This window comes from Sceloporus occidentalis, unplaced genomic scaffold (assembly GCF_023333645.1).
Source record: "Sceloporus occidentalis isolate IW3139 unplaced genomic scaffold, rSceOcc1.0.p SCAF_4, whole genome shotgun sequence".
NCBI lineage: Eukaryota > Metazoa > Chordata > Lepidosauria > Squamata > Phrynosomatidae > Sceloporus > Sceloporus occidentalis.
Window position 1 is genome coordinate 195,686,982 of NW_028316984.1, and position 20,439 is coordinate 195,707,420.

Here is a 20,439-nt window from a genome sequence, read left to right on the forward strand (position 1 = left end):
TGTTGTGTTTGGCATAAACTCCATGGACTCCAGCCCATTTTGCTGGACGCATTTGATGAAGTGGTCTGGGCTCCATGAACATTTATGCCCAATAAACCTTGTTTAGTCTTTTAAGACACCACAAGGTCCTTCTTTGAATTTTTCTGCCCTAGACTAACACAGCTACTCATTTGGCAGCTAAAAGTGGACTGTCACAGTTACAGAAATGCTTCCTGGAATAACAAATAGCACTCCGTTTTCAGCAAGCACCCTGAATGGTTGCAAATCTTCCCTTATTTTGTTCTTTTGTAAGAACAAAACATTTCAAAAGTTTTCTCCCCACTGGTCAAGATTAAAAGATATATTTTTTTGCACACTTCCCAATGATTTATCACTCTCTGGGATGGGTTTTTGAGAAAAATTTGTTTGTCCAAATGCACATCATTTAGCTTTGCCCATCCCTGTATATAGTCATTAATAACACTTCCTCAAGCACTCAGCACTTGCTAATGCAAGTGAAGCAATGCCATAATCAAAAATAGCTTCTGAAGAGGCAGAAACTACCAGATATGTGGCTTCTTGGAATTATATTGTTTTTGTTTTTGCCTGGTGGAGATTGACACTTAATAAATGCAGCACATATAAATGTTTAGTTGTGGCAGCTCCCAACATGGCTTGGGCACAATCACAGGATATAAAAAGAGAGACAGCATATTTGTTGACCCAGCATGATATGGTGGCATGTGCACTGGACTGGATTCAAGGAGGCCAGGGTTTGAATCCTGCTCAACCATGAAAACCCATTGGGTGACCTTGTGCAAGTTACACATACTTTCAACTTCAGAAGAAGGCAATGGAAAACCCCTCTGACCATATATTGTCAAGAAAACTGCTCAACAGGCTCACCGTAATATTGAAATGACTTGAAGGGGGACACAACAGCACATTTATTCCACCAGAATAACTTATGTAGCATCTAGAATACTGTGTCCAGTTCCGGCCACCACTATTCAAGAAGGATGTGGACAAGTTGAAGCATGTCCAGAGTAGGGCAACCAAAATGGTCAAAGTTCTTGAAACCACGCCCTACAAGGAGCAGTTTAGGGAGTTGGGTATGTTTAGCCTGGAGAACAGAAGGTTAAAAAGTGGCACAATAACCCTGTTTAAATATTAGTAGGGATGTCATACTGAGGATGGAGTAAGCTTGTTTTCTGCTGCTCCAGAGAATAGTACCAATTATTATTATTATTATTAACCTTTATTTATGAAGCGCTGTAAATTTACACAGCATTGTACATACAATCTTTTTAGTTAGATGGTTCCCTGCCCTTGGGCTTACAATCTAAAAAGACATGACACAGAAGGAGAAGGGAGTGGTGGAGGGAAAGGGTAAGAGGTCCAGCAGTTCCTCTCTACCTCCAAGGCCTGGACCAAGGTAGATGGACTGGAGGGAGGGCTTGGCTTCATAATGGATGGTTAATCATTTTCCAGGGAAAATACATACTCTCAAGTAGGATAATGCATATACAGTGCATAGCAATACAGGAAATGGTTTGATAAACAGGCACCAAGAGAACATCAGATAGTAAGCGACAATTATGCAATGGTAAGCGACAATTATGCAATGCCTGGGAAGGCTTCTCTGAACAGGATGGTTTTCAACTCCGTTTTGAAGCTGGTTAAAGAAGTGATGGCTCTTGCTTGTGGGGGAAGAAGGTTCCAGGAGTGGAACCTTCTTCCCCCACAAGCAAGAGCAACGGATTCAAACAACAGGAAAAAAGATTCCATTTCAATATTAGGAAGAACTTCCTGACATTAAGACCTGTTTGACAATAGAATAGGCTGCATCGGAGTATGATGGAGTCTTCTTCTTTGGAAGTTTCCAAACAGGGGCTAGATGGACATCTCTCAGAAATGGTTTGATGGTCTATTCCTGCATGGCAGATTGGCGTTGGGATGGATGGCCCTTGGAATCTCTTCCAATTCTAGGATTCTATGGTCTTCCCTACCCAAATGGTGCTGACCAAACATGGCTCAAGCACAGCTTGTTGTTCAGACAGGCAATGACAGAACTAATCCCTAATGGACCGAGATGTTGGTTTTACACAGATCATCTAAAGAACCAGACCTCCTTTGTAGAGAGCAAACTAAGCATCTCTCCAGGTAAGCATGTCGGAATCCTATGATTTTCAGGGAACCGCTTTCTCCCAGTCCCACATCACCCTTCCAGGTTAGTCTGTGAAAGTCATGGGAGTGAGTTTTCTTGGTGGCTGTTCCTCCCCTATGTAGGCTTGCTTGGCAGGCAAAGATCTTTTTATTTAGACAGACTTCCGCTTTTAGCTAGTTGGAGCAGAAGGATTTTTTAAAATGGGGTGTGATGTGTCTTATCAATGTTTTGAATGTGCTTTTAACTGTTTTATATTTACAGTCGGCCCTTCTTATACATGGATTTTTTATACACGGATTTAAGCATACACGGTTTGAAAATGTTCAAAAAAGTATAAATTTCAAATATCAAAACTTGATTGTCCATTTTTTATAAGGAACACCATTTTGCTATGTCATTATATTTAATGGGACTTGAGCATACACAGATTTTGTTATCCACGGGGGGTCTTGGAGCCAAACTCCAGCGTATAACAAGGGTCCACTGTACTGGTATGTTTTAAATGAACTGTTTAACAGTTTTGTTAACCATTTGTATTTTTTATTATATATAACTTTTGTATTTATTTAGTATATATATACAGTATGTATATGATAGTTTTGTATTATATATAACTTTTATATTATATTGTATTTATTTATCTACACACTGTAGAAATAAGGCAGTTTGACACCACTTTAAGTGCTGCAGCCCCATCTTAGGTAGTCCTAGGATTTACAGTTTTATAAGGTCTCCAGCCTTCTCTGTCAAAGAGTGCTGGTGTCTTAAAAAACTACAAATCCCAGGATTCTGTAGGATGGAGCCATGGCTGTTAAAGTGGTGTCAAACTGCATTATTTCTCCACTGTAAATGCACACTTAGTTATATTTTGTTTTAATTTATACTGCATGCTGCTTTGGGTCCTGTAATGTGAGAAAGGAACATGATAAATTAAATAAATACGATCATTTTTTTAAAAATTAAATTTATCCTTTTTCTCAATATGGGACCTGAAGTGGCTTGCAGTATAAATTAAAACAAAATATAACTAAATGAGCATCTACAGTGGAAAAATAATGCAGTTTGACACCACTTTAACTGCCATGGCTCCATCCATACAAAATATAAATTAAGAAGTGCTTTGAACTGTTTCTTTCCCACACCCTACATAGCAAGAGCACAGTAAATGAAAGAGAACTTGTAAAAAGACAGTTCGTTGGTCACTAAGTGAGCCAAAGTCATCTCCAGATGATCAAGAAATGTGGATTACGTTAGTTGAGGGAGAATGGCCTCTTCTGTTTCCAAGCAATCAACAGGCAAGAAGCACTGAATGTACAAGTAGGGTAATTTCAATGAATGAATGAATGTACAGGTAAATGAATTAACAAGAGCTAAAAGGCCCCCAAACCCTTACAGCAACGTTAAACTACAACCTTGGCTTCCAAGATTGGGTAAATGCAACTCAGCTCAAGCATCTGGTGAGTTATGAGATAAAAGGCAGGATTAAGACACACTAAGGCTCTGAGGTACACAAGTTTAGGAGGCCGCGTAGCATTACCATACTTCTTCCTGATGGTATTATTCTAACAATTATGTCAAATTTGAAATGGAAATGAGAGTATTTAGAGATTTCCCCCTTAATGTGAGGACCTAAGCTATGATTACTTAGCTTATGTGAAAATGTAGCACAGATAAGTTCAGTGTTGGCCAATTCCCATCTTAAGGCTCAATGGATCTCAAGGGGAGATGCACCAGGGCAATACAGCCTAGAAGACAAGTTGTACTGACTGGAGTAATATTTAACTTGGAACAAAATCAGGAATCAGAGACAAGGGCTGATCATTTTAACTGAACATGTCAATTTATATTCTGTTTGGCTTCTAAAGTGAGCCATACTAGGGTTGCCAGACTGAAAACTGGGGCACATTCCTATTCCGTTAATGGTTGCAGAAGAGGGAGCAGGTGTCATGCAACCAGGTAACAACCGACTCCTGCTGAAATCCTCTCTCCAACATAACCATTAATGAGACAAGAGCCCTCTCCAGTTTTCAACCCGATAACCCTAGCATTCTTGGCCAAAAATGCCACCTGAAAAGCAAAAAGAAACTTTAACACTTAAAACTGTAAGCTGAAATTCTGATTTTGCTTTTTTAAAAATGGGTATACAGTCGGCCCTTCTTATACACTGATTTTTTATACACGGATTCAAGCATCCATGGTTTGAAAATGTTCCAAAAAAGTATAAATTTCAATTATCAAACCGTGATTTTCCATTTTTTATAAGGGACACCATTTTGCTATGTCATTATATTTAATGGGACTTGAGCATACACGGATTTTGTTATACACGGGGATCTTGGAACCAAACCCCAGCGTATAACAAGGGTCCACTTTACTCTGCAGTTGAAAAATTGACAGAGAGGGAACTGCAGCCTATTTAAAAGGAGAATTGCTGCTTCTTGAGCAATTCACTTTTAGGTGAAAAAAAGTTCTTATTTTGGTATTTGTTTTTATTTTATTTGGTGGTGTTGAGGGCTTTGGGAGCTGCAAAAGTAAGAATACATATGTGAAGTCAAAGGCTTTCATGGCCAGCATCCATAGTTTTTTGTGGGTTTTTTGGGCTATGTGGCCATGTTCTAGAAGAGTTTCTTCCTGTGGCTGGCATCTTCTGAAGATGCCAGGAACAGATGCTGGCGAAACGTCAGGAAGAAACATGGCCACATAGCCCAAAAAACCCACAAAAAACTAAGAATACATATAACACATGGGTTAAATTTTCCTCTGAAAGGTAGCAAGTCTCCAATATTTCAAGTACAGCCAGTGTAAGAGGCTTTCCCATGGACACTTGTTGAACAATTGCTCTTCCACTTAGCCACACTTCTTAATAATGCTATTTGATATTCCCCATAGCATTTACTACAAGAGGTTTCCTCCCCTGCATTTTCCCCCTTAATGTGATGAGCTTTTTTTAGGATGTGTTTGCTCCTAGTAAACAAAATATACAGTAATATTTTTAGATGTTCTGCACTGCAAATATAGAAGTCTAGAAAACACAGACAATTTCAAGAACACTTTAAAAAGTGCCAGGAATCCTGTGAGTTTCAAGCAGCCCCAAGTTGTCCAACCAGCTTAAACAATTCAAGGGATCAAATGAAGTCATTTATCTCGTGTGGTGTTTAATTTATGAGAAGATAGTGTTGCTGCAAACACAGCTGACACCACTTGAAGTTCTGCAAAGAAGGAGGGAGAGAACATGAGTAAAAAAGGAGACGTGCCTCCATGCAGATAAGGCAACAACCTCCATTCACACAAGGTTGCGAGATTATAGGGAGATGCATCCATAAAATCTGAACATCTGGCATTCAAGTTGTTGTTGTGGATAATTGAATAATCGACTCCCTTTATTATTGTTACTGCACAGGACTTAATATATTTGCAATTTTAGAGTGATAAAGGAAGAAAGAATAAGCCTGCCAGAAATTGCTTGCTACCTGGAAACATTTGGAATATTTTCTTAAAGCAGTAAAAACAGGGTTGCTTGAAAAAATGTAATTTTTTTGTTTGTTGAATGCAGAAAGTAAAGTTTTGATTTAGGCTACCATCCACTTCCAACACAGGTTAATCTTAAATTTGAGCTTCAACATAAGAAAAATTGTGCATATCAAATCTATAGACATAAGGTCTATATGAGCCATCATTCTGTTCACACAGGGGTCAGTTAGTTGCCCACGGGGAGGCTGGCAGAAGGAAATGAGTGCAATAGCACCCTCCATCTTGTGCTCCTCAGCAAATGAAACATGGAGGAGGCATGTTGTCAGTGACACTGGAGGTTGCATATACAGTTGGCCCTCCACACTTGTGGCTTTGACTTCTGTGGATTTGATTTTTCATGGATTTGATTAATATGTTATCTCTAGGTCCTCCTTTCACCAGAAGTTGTGCTGGAGGACGCAGAGATTCCTAGAGAGAACACTTCTCTTGGCATTTGTAGGTCATCCAGTACAATTCTATGGTCAATCTCCAGCAGATGTTGACCTCAGAGTTGCACTGGAGTACCTAGAGGTTCCTAGAGAGGTGTTCTTTCAGGTTAAAAAATTAGTTATTTTTAAATTTGCATTTTTTTCCATTTTTATGAGGGACCTTTGTCCCTAACCCCAACAGATGTGGAGGGCTCACTGTAGCCATTTTTACCACTAGCCATAACATGCCCTCCAACATTTCACATTTTAAAAAATGGCACACATGTGGCCAAGTAATGTCAGAGTGTGGTCAGGATGAGGAAGAGCATACAAGCTAAGAAATGCTGCAGCCGTTTGCTTTTGCCTGAGCCTACTGGGATGGGCAAGATTCTACTCCCTTCTCTCTCCTCTGCTGAGTGAGTCCAAACTCCTTTTGCATTTTAAACTCAGTTTGCAACAACGGAAGTAAGGCTTAACTGGGACTGATCCTTCAAAACTGGGACAATTGGAGGGTATGCCAGGGATGGCTATAAAACTCTATTAATTTATCCAATCACTCATTAAAGAATTTGTTGGCAGTGAGTACCATACACTAATTATCCATTAGCTAGAATCTCAAAATTGTGTCATAGGACACAAACATGTAATAATACAGAGGGTATATCCATAGTATTTGGAACATATGGTGAATACAGGACACAGCCAGTGATAGGTGATTGACATACATGACCATGCCCTTGTATTACAGTAATATCCTGAGTGTGGCATGAACAAGTGGTGATTGCATACAGGTGAGTCCATCGATTTTCCTGTGGGCAAATGAATGGACTGGTGGAGAAAGGAATGAACTACTCTATTTCTTCTATGAGTATGACCACAGGAAAAAAAGCTTGCAGGGTTGGTACAGGAGGCAATCTCCCTCCTCTATACACCTCTGCCTGTCATCCATCAGCCTGTGGCAGGAACTTGTAAATTTACTTACTGACAAGAGGGCATACTATTTTCTGTCCAAAGCAGAATGTTTTTGTGCAAACATTTCACACACACACACACACACAAAAACAACACCCAAATTACAAATAAAACAAAACATAGCAGTTGGCCATTTTCTCAATAGGATGTGCTGACATGTTAAGATAACATTTAAAAAAAAATCAAGGTCAAGAGAATATTCCTTATATCCCTCAGGAATACTACCCATGTAGTTTTAAATTATTTTGGCAGTTCAGGCTGAAAAGCTTGCATTACCTTCATCTCTTCCTTTCTTGGCACTATAAATACAGACAAAGGGCAGGATGGGCTCTCTAGCCTTATGGCAACTATCCTAGGAGAAGGAAAACTCTAATCCCAAACCTGGGCAGATGGTGCTTTTCTAACCCTGTAAGGTCAACCATCTAAGAGAAGGAAATTCTAATCAAACCTACGACCCAAGGACCTCGCTGCTACCGTCCATGTTTTCAAGGCCTCAGCAGACAAACCTCTGGTTTAAAGGGTGAGGCCAGTTCTGTGCACGCTGCGCTCCACCAGAAAAATCCATTGCACAGGCTCGAAGGATACATCCAACTTCCGAAAAAGCCCTGTAACGATAGGTGAGGGACAAAACGGCAGGTGTAAAGATGCACTGCAAGCTGCAGACCCAACCCTGCATGAAGGTGGTTCAGGACTTTGGTAGCTTGAGACTGACTGGGGATGACAGTCTTGTTCGGCAACATCCTGAATGACCAAGCAGACTTTTTTTAAGGAGAGCACTGCTTGCTCCATATGGAGAGGGGCCTAGAAAAAGTGGCCTAACGAAAGCTCATCCCCATCTACCCGGTTGGCTAGCTGCAGCCAACGGGCATCTTCTGATGTGGTCAAACAAAGACAAAGAAACAAAGGCACACACCAGCCTCCAAAGGTGCAAATTGACTAACGCTTGCATGCTGGAACATCAGAACCATGCAAGATTCTGCAGATAGTGGACGTCCTGAGCATCGTTCTGCTCTAATAGCCCATGAACTGTCACGACTTGACATCGCTGCTCTTAGTGAAGTTCGTCTCCATGATGAAGGCAGCCTTAAAGAACATGGTGCTGGCTACACACTCTATTGGTCTGGCAAACCCAAAACTGAAAAACATCTTGCAGGTGTAGGCTTTATGATCAAAAACTCCATTGCCTCCGAACTCGAAACCTTGCCAACAGGACACACTGATCACATTATCTCCTTACGCTTCCCACATGTTGTTCCCTTCAATATATATGCCCCAACTATGCAAGCCGACCCTGCGGAGAAAGACAAATTCTACTCAGACCTATGCCACCTTATACAGAAAGTCCCTGCAGAAGACAAAATCATTATCCTTGGTGACTTCAATGCCAGAGTAGGAAAGAACTTCGAAGCCTGGAAAGGTGTTTTAGGCAAGCATGGTGTTGGAAACTGTAACGATAACGGACATCTCCTGCTAGAGTTTTGTGCAGAACAGCAGCTGACTATTACAAACACCATCTTTCAGCAGAAAGATAGCCTGAAGACAACCTGGATGCATCCCCAATGAAAACAACCAAGAGATCCAGGAGCTGTTGGCAAAGAGGAGAACTGTTCACCAGGCACACCTCGCCCAGCCATCTTGCCATGTAAAAAAAGCAGCCTTTCGCCTCGCATGTAGTCAACTCCAACAAAAACTCTGAGACATTCAGAACAAGTGGTGGATCAATTTAGCAGAAAAGACACAATGTTGTGCAGATCTGGGTGATTCCAGAGAATTTTACAAAGCTCTTAAAGCAGTGTTTGGACCTACATATCAGGTCCAAAGCTCCCTATACAGTACAGATGGTCAAATACTAATTACAGATAAAGCTTCCATTCTGAACCGATGGGCTGAACACTTCCAAAGCCTCTTTAGTGCCAACCGAGTAGTCCAAGATTCACTTATTCAACAGATGACACAACAACCAATGAAGAAAGAATTGGACATAGCTCCCACTTTGGAAGAAACTGTTAAGGCCATACAGCAGTTGAAAAACGGCAAGGCTGCCGGGATTGATGGAATTCCACCTGTAGCTTGGAAACATGGAGGTCATGCACTCCATGCTAAACTCCACGAACTCCTTGTGAGTTGCTGGGAAAAAGGCGAACTGCCATCAGATCTCCGAGATGCAGTCATCATCACTCTCTACAAGAAAAAAGGAGCAAAATCGGATTGCTCGAACTAATGAGGTAAAACACTACTCTCCATTGCTGGAAAAATCCTCGCAAGGATACTGCTGAACAGATTAGTTCCTGCCATTGCAGAAGAACTTCTCCCTGAAAGCCAATGTGGCATTAGAGCTAATAGGAGCACTACAGACATGGTATTTGCCCTCAGACAACTGCAAGAGAAATGTAGAGAGCAGAACAAAGGACTCTATGTAACATTTGTCGACCTCACCAAAGCCTTTGACACTGTGAGTATAAAAGGACTGTGGCAGATCCTGGAACGACTAGGATGCCCCCCCCCCAAATTCCTCAAAATGATCATCCTGCTACATGAAGGCCAGCAAATCAAGTCAGATATGGCGATGCTCTCTCGGAGCCCTTTCTAATAACTAATCGTGTGAAGCAAGCTTGTATTCTCGCTCCAACTCTATTTACAATCTTCTTCAGCATGATGCTCCAAAGGGCTACGGCAGATCTTGAAGAAGATGGCATTTATATACACTACCGTACTGATGGTAGCTTGTTTAACTTAAGCTGTCTGAGGGGTCGCACCACGACTCTAAACTATCTAGTCCGTGAGCTGCTTTTTGCTGACGATGCTGCCCTCGTTGCCCATACGGAAGCAGCTCTGCAGTGCCTAACATCTTGTTTTCCTACAGCTGCAGAGCTCTTTGGGCTGGAAGTCAGTCTGAAGAAAACAGAAGTTCTCTACCAGCCGGCACCACAGGAAGAACACTACCATCCCCACATCACTGTAGGCACATCTGTGCTTAAGTCCGTCCAGCAGTTCACCTACTTGGGAAGCATCATCTCCTCAGACGCCAAGATTGATAAAGAGATCGATCACAGATTAGCAAAGGCATATAGTGCATTCGGAAGGCTTCACAAAAGAGTCTGGAGTAACAAACACTTGAGGCGAAGCACAAAAATCAATGTGTATAGAGCCATTGTACTGTCTATTCTCCTTTATGGGTCTGAAACATGGGTCACCTATCGCCAACACCTACGACTCCTTGAATGCTTTCATCAGTGCTGTTTACGCACAATTCTAAATATACACTGGACCAACTATGTGACAAATCTTGCTGTCCATGAGCAAGCAGGGATCACCAGCATTGAGGCCATGCTATTGAGAACACAGCTGTGCTGGGCAGGACATGTTTCTAGGATGGAGGACCATTGCCTCCCAAAAATAGTATTTTACGGTGAACTCGCCACAGGTCAGCGTAAGAAGGGTGCTCCAAAGAAGAAATATAAGGACTCCCTGAAACAACACCTCAGGCTTGGACAAATTGATCACCAACAATGGTCCGCCCTGGCCTCACATCGGGAGGCATGGAGATGCACTATCCATGATGCTGCAGCCTTTTTCGAAAACTGACGCTGAACGAGTCTTGAAGAGAAACGACAACGCAGAAAGAACCACAACCCAGAAACACCACCCAAGGAGACTTTCTGCTGTGCTTTCTGCAAGCAGACTTGTTTATCTCGGATTAGCCTTTTTAGTCATCAATGCACTTGTAGAAAGCGCGGGATGAGTCCTTCCTCAATTTTCGTTCGTGAAGAAAAGCCAGAGAGAAAATACAGCCACAAAAAGTATCCATATACCCTCCAAGTGTCCCAGTTAATTTTCTGTTGTCCCACTCAACTGCTTTTAAAATTTCCCAGTTTCTCGCTTTTCCTCCCACTTTCCCTATTCCCCCTCCCCTAACTTCAAGTGCTGCAAACTCAGTGTAAAGTGCAAAAGTAGTTTGCACTCAGTTAACTCAGTGAGGGGAGAGCAGGGATGAAACTTGGCTTTTCCCAAGAGGCTTAGGCAAAAGAAAATAGCTGTGGTCTTCTTCATTAAAAACTTTTGCTAACATGACCACACTGATGTTGCCTGGCCACACGTGTCCCTGTTTTCATTTGTGAGTGGTTGGAGGTTATGACCATCTAATAAACTGGCAGTCTGTAGGGCAGCTACGTCAAGGTGTTCATCATAGGCTTTGACCTAGAGTAGTGGTTACCAACCTTTGGTCCTCCATTTGTATTGAACTTCAGATTCCAAAAGCCCCGGCCAACTTGGCTAAGAGTCAAGAATTATGGAAGCTGGAGACCAAAACATCTGGGGGACGAAAGGTTGGGAAACATGACTAGAGCACCACAAGGTTCAAATTAGGAACTACACAGGTGACCAACGTGGCATAATGGTTTGAGCATTGGATTACAACTCTGGAGGCAGGGTTCAATTCCGTGCTCAAGCATAAAAACCCACTGGGCAAGTCACACACTCCCAGCCTCAGAGGATGGCAATGGCAACCCTCCCTCTGAAGGAACCTGCCAAGAAAACCCTATGATAGGCTTGCCTTAGGGTCACCATATGTCAACAATGACTTGTGTGATTTCACACAACGGCAATAGGAAATATCTCTTGAAAGTCCACAAACAAGGCATTATTACTGAACCTCCCCACATCGTATTTGGCATTCAAAGGTGCATTGCATCTAGCTAAACTCAATTTAGATATCATGGCATAAAATAGCCTTTAAGAGCCTTCTCCTCCATAAATGCGCCTTATCCCTTTTGCAAAGTAATCCAAGCTAGTGGCCACCAACTCAGACTGCATCTTACCCAACGTCCTTCTGTTGGAAAGCAAGATTATGGTAAGATCAAGACTGATCCATAATGCATGATCTAATGATTAAACGGCTTCTTATTGGTAATGGGTGCAGATGACACGGAAGGCTGAAGTGCCCTCAAAAACCCACTGAGTTAATCTGCCCCTGAGCTATGTTTGTAACATACCTTTCATCTGCACCGAGGAACATCTGTACCAGTAAAGACAGTACTATATTATAGTTGTATCATTTCTGTTAGATTAAACTGCTTTAATATACAGCCAGAGGGGCTACCTAAGCCTTGATGAAAAGGAACCAAAACATTTGAGGAAAAAGTGGAATCTTGCAGGCTGCTATAAATGATGCTCATTGCACAGAAAAAGACAATCAACTGATCATTTGCTCCATTCTCTGTGTCTTTTTGCTTCTTCCAATATTTTTACAGATGGAGTTGCCTTCTTTAAAAATTACTGCAAGAAGCTCGTATGAAAACCTCCCCCCTTTAATAATCTTAACTGGACTTTCTCCAGTCCTTTCCAAGGTCTTTATGCTAGTGGTAGGGCCATTTTAGCTAAAGGGCCTTTTTTCACAATAAGGATACAGCACTTAAATTCAGGGTGGGGAGGAAAAATCAAGAGGTTCTACAGATATTGTTGGACTGCAATTCCAATCAGCTCTAACCAATGGTGAGTCCAATGACATCTGGGAGGGTAGATGCTTCCTACATCTGATCTAAACTTGAAGGAAATAACAGCTTTAATTAATTAAAAACAAACCAACAAACCTCTTTCTCATTAAACAGGGTCTTTTTGAAAGTCAGACATGAGTCCTTGCTAAAGAAGTGCTGCAGAAGATGGAATGCCCCAAGATTGTATTGCCATTGCACATGTGTGTGCCTTCTCTAAACACAACTGATGGTGTCCTTCAGAACTAGTTTTGCACTTACGCAAAATTTAAAATGAGCTAAAGCTGAGGTGACGAAATAGGAGGATAGCTCTTTAACTGAATGGCTGTCATAATTCCTAACTGGCAGAAAACTGATCAGGAGATAATAGCAGTGAATTTGAACAAATTTCTGCAAAATTATAGAATTTGACATGTTGTCTACATGCTGCTGTTCATTAAAAAAAGCCAGGGGTGTTTAAATGAATCTCATTCATGCTTCACTATACAGAAAATGCAGCAATGTATGAGTAACACAGGTGGGCAACTGCAAATGGGGGAAGGTGCCAATATGCCCCCAAGACCCTCACCCCTGCAGGCTGCACCTCTTCCAGCATGCCAAAATACCTCACTTTTCCCTCTTCATTTTCATTCACAAAATGACAGCTAGAAGAGAAAATGCAGCACTACATCTTGCTATTTTGAGAGGGAGTCTGATGAAAACAGAAGTATTGTGGGGTTCTTGGAGGTTGTGGGGTGAGTCTTTTATGTGTTTGCCCACATTTGGGGAGTTTCTGTGCAGTTTATGAGTAAAAATAATGCCATTTTTAAAAAACAGATCTGGGGGTTGGGGGCTATGGTGGACTGGGGGGGGGGGGCTTTACAGGCCAGAAAACCTGAGTCCAAAACACACTGCAGAAATAAATCTAGTTTGAGACTGCTTTAACTGCCCTGGCTCAGTGCTAGGGAATTCTGTGAACTGGAGTTTTGTGAGACATTTAGCCTTCTCTATCAGAGAACTCTGATGCCACAATAAACTACAATTCTCAGAATGCCAAAGCACAGAGCCAGGGCAGTTAAAGCAGTCTCAAACTGGATTATTTCTGCACTGTGTTTTGGACCCTAGATTCAGAGGCCACATGCAGACAATGGGACACATCCCCCCCCAACTTCCTCAAAAGAAAAACAGAAGTAGAATGGAGAGCTGTTTGTTGCAGACAAGGGAGCCCTTAACCCTTTACCCATTCAATACTACTGTTAAAATAATTCCAGAGGTTGCAGATGTTTTGTTTTATGGACTATAAATTCCAGAATCACTACCCCAATACAGAAAATTTCAAAAGTGAATGTTTGCAAACTGAGCTATTCATCCAGATTGGCTTTCTAGATACCTGGAGAAGGGAAACTTCTTACTGGAATGGGAAAGGGTGGATAAAAGTGTTAAGTCTTCCCTCCAGCTTCTTTCCCACTGTAGACATCTCTCACTGCATATGTCAGTGTATTTCAAAGTGATGGTCCTTGGACAAGTGCTATCCCCGGGCCATTCATTACTGATCTCTACAGATTTTCCAAGAAAGAAATAATTGTAGTCAATGGGCACAAATATGGTGCCAGCTCATGGTGCATTGGAGGAAAAAAAATCAAACCCAATGGCCACTTATATCAGATAGCTTAAAAAGTGTTTTTGCAGCCAATTTCTTTTGATGGAGAAGGTGGGAAACAACTGTTGGGATTTATTTGCATGAAGACAAACTTCCTAACAATAAGAGCTGCTCAACAGTCTGTCTGGGAAAATGGTGGACTCACCTCTGTTGGAGGGTTTTGTCTGACATTGGATGGCCATATGTCAGAGATACTGACAGATTTCGTTTCCTGAACTGGCTGATGTTGGACTCGAAGACTATTGAGATCCCTTCCAACTAAGTTATTATTGGGATTCCAACTCCCAGAATCCTCCCAGCCAATTGTATTCCATTTATTTATTTTAAAAGATAAAGCTTAAAAGTACTTTGGTTTGAACACACAAAGAGCACTGTAATGTTAATAGCCATGTTTGCTGTATTGATGGGCGGATGAATGGGTGGCATTACATTGCCAGATGGGGCTGCGACACAGGGAGACTGGGGGAAGGGAGAAGCTCTCAGGAAAAGCCTCTAAGCCTGGGGAATATAGGAAATCAACCCATGAACAATCCAACATTGCTGTATTTAAGGGTTCATTGCTACATGCTCCCAGCCACTGCTTTTGCCACAAGTGACTTCTCGCCCTTTGCTATTCTCTCTTGAAGTTGTCAGATGGCATTAATCCATCAGGTTGAGATAAAAAACTGAAATCAGCAAGGCACGTCCCCATCACTGGTTCAAGAAAACCTTGCAGGTTTCCCCAGCAACACCAAGCCTTTCCAAAGCCGCTGAGAACTGCTGGCAGCAACAAAAGCAGCAGCTGACCAGGCCCCCCGGCTGCCTTTTGTGAACATCTCTTTCCCTTTTCTCCTTGTGTGTCACAGCAAGAGCAGACACAGCCCTGATGGATGACAGGACAAGGAGCTCGCCCTGCTTGGATGAAGATTTGGGTCCGTCGGTGCCAATCCTCTCACAATACTCCGGCGTACGGCCATGATGCTTTTGAAGAGGGCTTGGCACAAGGAGGAAACCATCTTGGCAGCGCAAGCATGGTTGGCAGTTGCATGTGCTGACTTGAGCTTCCTTGGTGGACAGAAAGCGGGAAACCCTACAGAGGAGGGACTACAGAAAACTTGAAGCACAAATTTCACGTCCTACTGGAAGCAAAGGCAGTTCCTGACTTCCAAGTCAGTGTGTATAGTGTGTGTGTGAGTGTGTGTGTGTGTGTGTGTGTGTGTGTGTGTCTGAACTTTTAAGGTGCTATCCAAGATGATAAACACTATTTTTGGGAAAGCATTCAACTCCTTGGATATCTCCTATGAACTAAAACTCAGAGAAGATTCACAGCCCAAGTTGGCCCTCTATATCCATAGATTTTTCATCCATGGATTCAAACCATTCACAGCTTGAAAACATTCCAAAAATATAAATTCCATAAAGCAAACCATGAATTAAATAAGGGACACCATTACAAGGAACATATTGTTTAAATAGTTTAACTAAGGGGCACCATTTTACTATGCCATTGTATTTAACAGGACTTGGAGTGGTCCTGGAATCAAACCACAGCGGATACAGAGGGCCCACTGTACATACTGAAGGACTGGCAGGCGATAAATCTACAAGATAAATGAAACAAGTTGGACAAAACTTGGAGGCAGGGAGTACTTCTATTGGGGATTCCAAATAATGTCTGGAAACTTTCCAGTTCTAGCAGGTATTTAGGAATCAACTATGATGGGCTTTTAATGGGCTTCTTTGATTTTATTTTTTACAAATCTCACATTACCTTTTTTTAAATGGGTTGATTCTCAACATTGTTTAATTTGTTTTGAAATTACACATGGGGGGATGTTTTTGTATGTTTTTCACTTGTCTGTTGTTGTGTGCCTTCAAGCCCTTTACAACTTATGGTGAACCTAAGATGAACCATAGTTTTTTGTGGGTTTTTCAGGCTATGTGGCCATGTTATAGAAGCGTTTATTCCCAACATTTTGCCAGCATCTGTGGCTGGCATCTTCAGATTCTCTGAAGATGCCATCCACAAATACTGGTGAAACGTCAGGAATAAACTCTTCTAGAACATGGCCAGGAAGCCCGAAAAACCAACAAAAAAACATGGATGCTGACCATGAAAGCCTTTGACTTCACTAAGGTCAACTTATCATAGGGTTTTTATGAGAGCTGAAAGTGTACAACATGCTCAAGGTCAACCTGTAGGTTTCCATGGCTGAGCAGGGATTTGAATCCTGGTGTCGAGAGTTCTAGTTCAATACTCAAACCACTATGTCACACTAGATTCTTTTTAATTCATACTGTGAGCCACCTCTTTAATCTGTGAGCCAACCGGAGTACTAGTGTTGTGGAAAAGGCTGGACAAAAAAGATCATCATCATCATCATCATCATCATCATCATCATCATCATCATCATCATCATCATCATCATCTCTGTTCTCCCACCATGTTTTCTTTATTTCCCCAAGTCAGCATTCTGGGAATTGTAGCCCAAAAGAACATTCTGTGCTACTGTGATTTTTTGTGGGATAGGGAATGAAGTGTTTGTCACTAAGGTTTCTTCTCTGCCTCTCTCAGCATGGCCAAAGATTTTGTTCTTCTCCACTCCTTGGGGTTCTCCTCAGCCTTCTGATATCTGTTGTCTTGTACATGGATGGTGCACCAGTACTTGGGACAATATTGCATAGATGTAGATGAGGATGAAAAGCAATAGTGCCAGGTATGCATATCTGCACTGGCAGACCATTAGACAACATAACCTGTGGGAACTAGGAGCGTGAAGTTGGAACTGGAGTTGTGGAGTTGGAAACAATTCTGGGTGGAACTGGTGACTATAGAAATGTACTGATTCCAACTCTGGTTTCAAAATAAAATATATGGTAGATAATAACACATATTTTACCTTTTAAGAATTAATTAGATACCTAGTTTGTTGTATATTTATATTCATATGAATTTAGAAAAGTTTTCTTGTTCAGAAATTTTAATCAAATAAATTTATTTTATAGTTCTGTCACTCTAAGACGCCTCACAATTCAGGCAGTGGTCATGGCATGCCTTGTGTTGGCATTTTACTACAGTGAAGTTGTTACAGGTTGAGCATCCCTAATCCAAAAATCTGGAATGCTCCAAAACTTTTTGGGTGTTGACATGACACCGCAAGTGGAAAATTCCTCACCTTATCTCATGTGACAGGTCATGGATGCTGAAGTCTAGACTTTCTAGACTTTAGGAAAGCTGATTTTAATAAACTTAGAGAAATACTGGGGGTGATCCCATGGTCAGAAATACTAAAAGAGAAGGGAGTTCAAGATGGATGGGAGTTTCTCAAAGGAGAGATACTGAAGGCACAATTTCAAACAGTTCCAATGAGGAAGAAAAATGGGAGATGTCTCAAGAAACCAGGATGGATGACTAAGGAACTTTCAACTGAGCTAAGTTTTAAACAGAGCATGTATAAGAAATGGGAAAAAAGGAGAAATCACCAAAGAGGAATTCAAACAAATAGTAAGCACATGTAGGGGTAAAGTCAGAAAAGCTAAAGTGCAGAATGAACTCAGGTTTGCTAGAGAGGTTAAGAACAATAAAAAGGGCTTTTTTGGATATGTCCACAGCAAAAGGAAAAAGAAGGAAATGGTAGGGCCACTGCATGGAGAAGATGGCAAAATGCTAACAGGGGACAGAGAAAAGGCAGAATTACTCAACACTTTCTTTGCCTCAGTCTTCTCAGAAAAGGCAAAGGGTGCTCAACATGAGGATAATGGAGCAGAGGAAAGATTAGGGGAATTTCAGCACAGTATAAGAAAAGAGATAGTACAGGAATATCTGGTTAATCTAAACGTAGATAAACCTGCAGGACCAGATGAACTACATCCAGAGCCATTGGCAATAATCTTTGAAAACTCCCGCAGAACAGGAGAAGTCCCAGCAGACTGGAGGAGGGCAAACGTCCCCATCTTCAAAAAAGGGGGGGGGGGGGGGGGAAAGAAGATCCAAACAGTTATCGTCCAGTTAGTCTGACATCCATACCAGGAAAGATTCTAGAGCAGATGATTAAACAGAGAGTCTGTGAACATCTAGAAGGCAATGCCATTATCACAAAAAGTCAACATGGGTTTCAGAGAAACAAGTCATACCAGACAAATCTGATCTCTTTCTTTGATAAAATTACCAGCTTGGTAGATGAAGGGAATGCTGTGGATATAGTATATCTTGATTTCAGTAAGGCCTTTGACAAGGTTTCCCATGACATTCTTGCAAACAAGCTTGTAAAATGTGGGCTAGACAAAGTAACGGTTACATGGATTTGTAATTGGTTGACCGTCTGAAGCCAAAGGGTGCTCAACAATGGCTCTTTTTCATCCTGGAGAGAAATGACCAGTGAAAAAGATACCAAAAATAATTCCTGTATTTCTGAATGTGGGCTGTTCATAAAAACAGAAAAGCACATATTTTGCAATTTATTAATGTGGACAATATGTTAATTTTACAGAGAAACATAAGGATAAGTTAATTGTGATCAGTACTTTCGTTTGGCAAGCAGGAAGAGGACAAATTTGTTAATAGCTACTTCCTGACTGTCAACCCTGCATGTCATGAATTTTGATTTGATGGGAAACCTGTCAACACTAGTAGCACTGCTTTCATTGATGCTATCCAGGAGAATTCAGGCCAAAGTGTTGGAAAGAAAAAAGCAAACAGGAGGAGCAAGGCAACAAATGCCACCATGTCATGCCTGAATATACAGAGACAGAGTACAGTGGACCCTTGTTATACGCTGGGGTTTGGTTCCAAGATCCCCCTTGAATAACAAACTCCATGGATGCTCAAGTCCCATTAAATATAATGACATGGGAAAATGGTGTCCGTTATAAAAAATGGAAAATTATGGTTTGATATTTGAAATTTATACTTTTTTTGAACATTTTCAAACCGTGGATGCTTGAATCCGTGTATAAAAAATCCGTGTATAAGGAGGGCCGAATGAGTATCCAAGGTCTTATACATGTTGACCCAACTGGCAATTCATTCCAGTGAACCTGCCAATGAACAAGATTACAAAGTATGCCATCCCTATTAAAGGACCAAGAACTTGCAATTGTTAAACTGTGAGATGTTAAAGAGGTGCAACATAGACTTTGCAGGACTGTTTTCATCTCTTGCAATCTGACTGATCCAAGGCTCTCTTTACAGTCCTTCACTATTATTTTTCCTTAGCACCTTTCACACTACTGCAAGCAGGACTAATTTTCTAAGGATGAAAATGAATCCAAATACAGGTGGAGTTTCCCTTACCTGGAATTCCGAAACTGAAAATATTCCAAAATCCAAAATTGGCCACATGAGTGGTTGAGATAGTGACCCAATTTGCACTGCTGAAATAATGCCGATATCACTTTAACTGCCATGGTTCAATGCTATGGAATTCTGGAATGTGTAGTTCTGTCAGATATTTAGCCTTCTCTGTTAGAGAGCTCTGGTGGCACAATAATTTACAAATCGCAGGATTCCATAGCATTGAGCCATAACAGTTAAAGTGGTGTCACTGCATTATATTTTCAATCCAGATGCAGCAAGTGATATCTTTGCTTTCTAATGGTTCAATGTGCACAAATTTTATTTCATGTACAAAATTATTAAAAATGTTGTGTACAAAACTACATTTAGGCTCTGTGAATAAGGTGCATATGAAACATAAATGAATTTCATGTTTACACTTGGGTTTCATCTTCAAGATCATCATGTATGTACATGTAAAGATCCCAAAATTGGAAAAAACTCTGAAATCCCAAACACTTCTGGTTCCAAGCATTTTGGATAAGGGAGATTCAGCCTGTATTATTCATGCATTTGTTCCCTTAATTTTATTTTATTTTGGCAATACAAAACCATTACTCACCACCAGCTCACTGAACATAACATCCAGTTCTTCCACTGGAGGCATTGGGAATGCAGGCTCCATGGTTTGGAGGGCAAAGTTGCTGTCATTCCGCAGCCGGTAGGTGATCTCAGGGTGGTCATTACTTCGGAAGCAGCAGAAGATGAATGAAATCCCTCGCCCGCTCCTTTTTCTTGGGGCCATGGTTGAAGCCCTTATGGTTTTCCGTTCTAGGCACTAAATTCTTAAAGAAGACAAAAAGGGTGGAAAGCATTACAAATAGGGCTAGTAACTCTATAAACTGGACTGCAGGTGCACGTTTGCAGCCCACTTTCATCTAACTGTGATCTACTTCTGGACAAACATTTAAACCAGGTTCTTCAATAAATAGTTCTTAGAT

At 41.3% G+C, this 20,439-nt stretch overlaps 1 protein-coding gene across 2 annotated transcripts in view; it reads right to left on the reverse strand.

Moving 5' to 3' along the window:
- Positions 1 to 20,439, reverse strand: part of LOC149315237 (disheveled-associated activator of morphogenesis 1) — a 254,979-nt gene that overhangs the window by 134,670 nt on the left and 99,870 nt on the right. For both annotated transcript variants that reach the window (XM_089522803.1, XM_089522802.1), the window contains exon 2: positions 20,061 to 20,283. In XM_089522803.1, coding sequence (XP_089378929.1) covers positions 20,061 to 20,243 — 183 coding nt within the window. In that variant the 5' untranslated portion in view covers positions 20,244 to 20,283. The remainder of the gene's footprint in view (positions 1 to 20,060; positions 20,284 to 20,439) is intronic.